General features: G+C 42.1%; 1 protein-coding gene across 1 annotated transcript; it reads right to left on the reverse strand.

Moving 5' to 3' along the window:
• Positions 1-293: 293 nt before the first annotated feature.
• On the reverse strand, positions 294-886 carry LOC147889508 (uncharacterized). Its single transcript, XM_087391265.1, has 2 exons — positions 720-886; positions 294-531 (listed from the first exon to the last, which is right to left on the reverse strand). The coding sequence occupies exons 1-2, from the start codon at positions 884-886 to the stop codon at positions 294-296; spliced, it is 405 nt and encodes a 134-aa protein (XP_087247391.1).
• Between the last annotated feature and the right edge of the window lie 1,781 nt (positions 887-2,667).

Genomic DNA, 2,667 nt, shown 5'->3' on the forward strand with positions numbered 1-2,667 from the left:
TTATGACTACTATTTTTTACCATTTGTGCGAAAATTACAAATAGATCTTTAACTTGTGTACACTTTTACATCATGACATATTTCAAGACACATGTTGACATGAGAATCCTAATTTATAAGCTCAAGGGCCTAAAGGCTGATCACAATGACAAGGTTAGAGTTATAAGTAGGTAATTAAACCCATAATATGGGAGAACAACCGATCATTGTACAGCCCAAAACCCTTATTAAACTGATTCACAAGAGTCCGCAGGATATGCGCAGAGCGCCAAAAAAGCTGTGGTGGAGAGTGTCTACTCCACTGCATTCAAAATGCTGTTAGATCCGTCGTCTCTCTGCTGCTGATCCGTCGGAGAACTTGTCCTTGCTTCTCCTTTCTCTTCGTGATTTTGTCCCAAACTCTCACCTGCTGCCGCATCTTTCTCAGCACTGCTACTTTCCGTGGAGAGTTTCTCTGCAAGTTGCCGTCTGGCTTTTTCGATCCCATCGTATGTTCTATCGACATATATACTATCCGGGACGGATTCACACCTGCACATACGAGACAAAATACCCTCCTCAGTTTCGAATTTTCTAAAGATCAATTGCGTAACCTATCTTGTCCACGGCTGAAAAACAACGTTTCTTCTATGCTACTATGCCTCAAAACAGAACGTGTGCATGCATTTCGAAACTGAGCTATCAAATCATCCGATCGATTCACTAGCATCAGGCCATACATGGTGTGTGACTCCGTAACGGATTGTGTTTGCAGCCGGGCGCGTTCTTCAGCAGAGTGTAGAGCATTCATAGTATTCTCCTGTACGACCCCACGATAATGTTGGATGGTGTCGAAAGGCACTTCGCCACAAGGTTTCTCGTTTTGTGAAGATGGAGAAGACGCCATGGAGGGAGACAGGAACTTGAACGGTACAGCAGACGCTACTGCTCTTTCTTTGTATAGCAGGCGAATTCTTCAACGTGGCAGAACGTAGATCCTCTTGCGGCCACGTGGGTTATACATCTGCCACATGTATATTACGTGCCTCGATGACAACGTGTAACATGTATCACTTTGGGTCATGGATACAATGTGTAAACCTATATCACTTTGGGTCATGGAAAATTCTTGTGTGTGTGTGTGTGTGTGTGTGAGAGAGAGAGAGAGAGAGAGAGAGAGAGAGAGATTTCACCAAAAAAAAAGTGTGTGAGAGAGAGAGAGGGGGGGAGAGAAGAGTATTAACATTTGTCAAAGGCCAAAAAGGCCTATGAATCATGAGAAGAATACCCCTTGTAGGAGGAACTAAAAGTGTCTAGCACATCTCTTAGTGTCATTTCAAGCTATTATTAAAGCTAAAATGCTCAATGATCCCGAATGTGTGTATTAGGTGTTTGCCATGAATCATTGAGGTCAATATAGGTTTGGCTTGGGGCCACATTGTGTCTCGGTAGCATGTGAGCCGTTGTCCTCTATTCTACTCCATAGGATAGTTATGGATGTTGCAAGGTAGCTTGTCATCATGATTTTGCGATGATGATATCACAAATGGTCAATGTACCTGTCCCTTGACTATTCTTCTACTAGTTTGACATCTCTGCAATGTAGACTTAGGAAACCTTGTTCTGTGATACCCATTTAGTTTGGGTTCCTGAGGGGATCCTCTCATGTGAAGAAAAGGTTGCTTCGCATCACAAAGAAGGCCTCTAAAGTTTCCAAAATACAACACTACCTGGGCGGCCAAGCATGTGATTAATTGGCGCCCAATTGATTAGTTGAAGATGGCTAATAATTATTTGGATGGCACCGTCGAGCTTCCATATGTACAGTCAATCTTTCCATCACCGTGGTGACTCAAATTTTGATTAATTGAAGGTGGCTCATTATTATTTGAACAATAAAGTAGAGTGCCACTATTACTATTTAACTGTGGCCCAAACATCGAGAATGTTGTTTGGCTACTTTTTCGCTCACTAATTCCAGCTCTCATCCTCTCATCCGCTCCCTTGGTCTACTATTTGGCTACCTTTCTCCACACTCCCTTCTTCCAACTCTCATTCTCTCCTGTGCTCATCTACTCCACTGCTCATCCACACCCTCATCTTTTTTCAGCCTTCATCATTGCCATGCCTCCTACCAAACCCAATTTTAATCCCCCTTGTATCAATGAGAACCCCGTCTTGTTTTCTTTCTAATACAAGTCAACAGTGTTGCATGCAAGAGGAATTGAAATGTCTACACTTGACAAGAATTGAAATGCTTACACTTGTGCATAGTCTTCGTATTCTCCATTGGCTCCCTGAACATGTCCACGTCGTCACTTTCGATGGCATCCACACAACTGGCTTCTCTTTAGCTGTGTTCTATGGATACCCTAGAGATGTTGATGAAGGGATAAGGATTTCTATGTTAGAGCATTCTGATCCTATTGTTATTAGCACCAAATTTTGACGCTTGCATTTGTGCACAATCTTTGGCCTCTCCATCAACTCCCCCAAAATTTCATTGCCTCCATCAACTTGCTAAAATTTTAGACGTAGTAAGTTGGCCTCTGTGAATACGATAATTTATTAATGTCTATTGGCAAGCTCTTGTCAATGGCTAAGTGGTCATCCTCACGGGATGTAATCTCCTTTTTTCCAACTTAAATATAATATGAAAATTATCTTTGGATGCAATTCTTTTGTTCA

Source organism: Dipteris shenzhenensis, chromosome 20 (assembly GCF_047967505.1).
Source record: "Dipteris shenzhenensis isolate YYH24624 ecotype China chromosome 20, Dip_SZ_1.0, whole genome shotgun sequence".
In the NCBI taxonomy this organism is placed as follows: Eukaryota; Viridiplantae; Streptophyta; class Polypodiopsida; order Gleicheniales; family Dipteridaceae; genus Dipteris; species Dipteris shenzhenensis.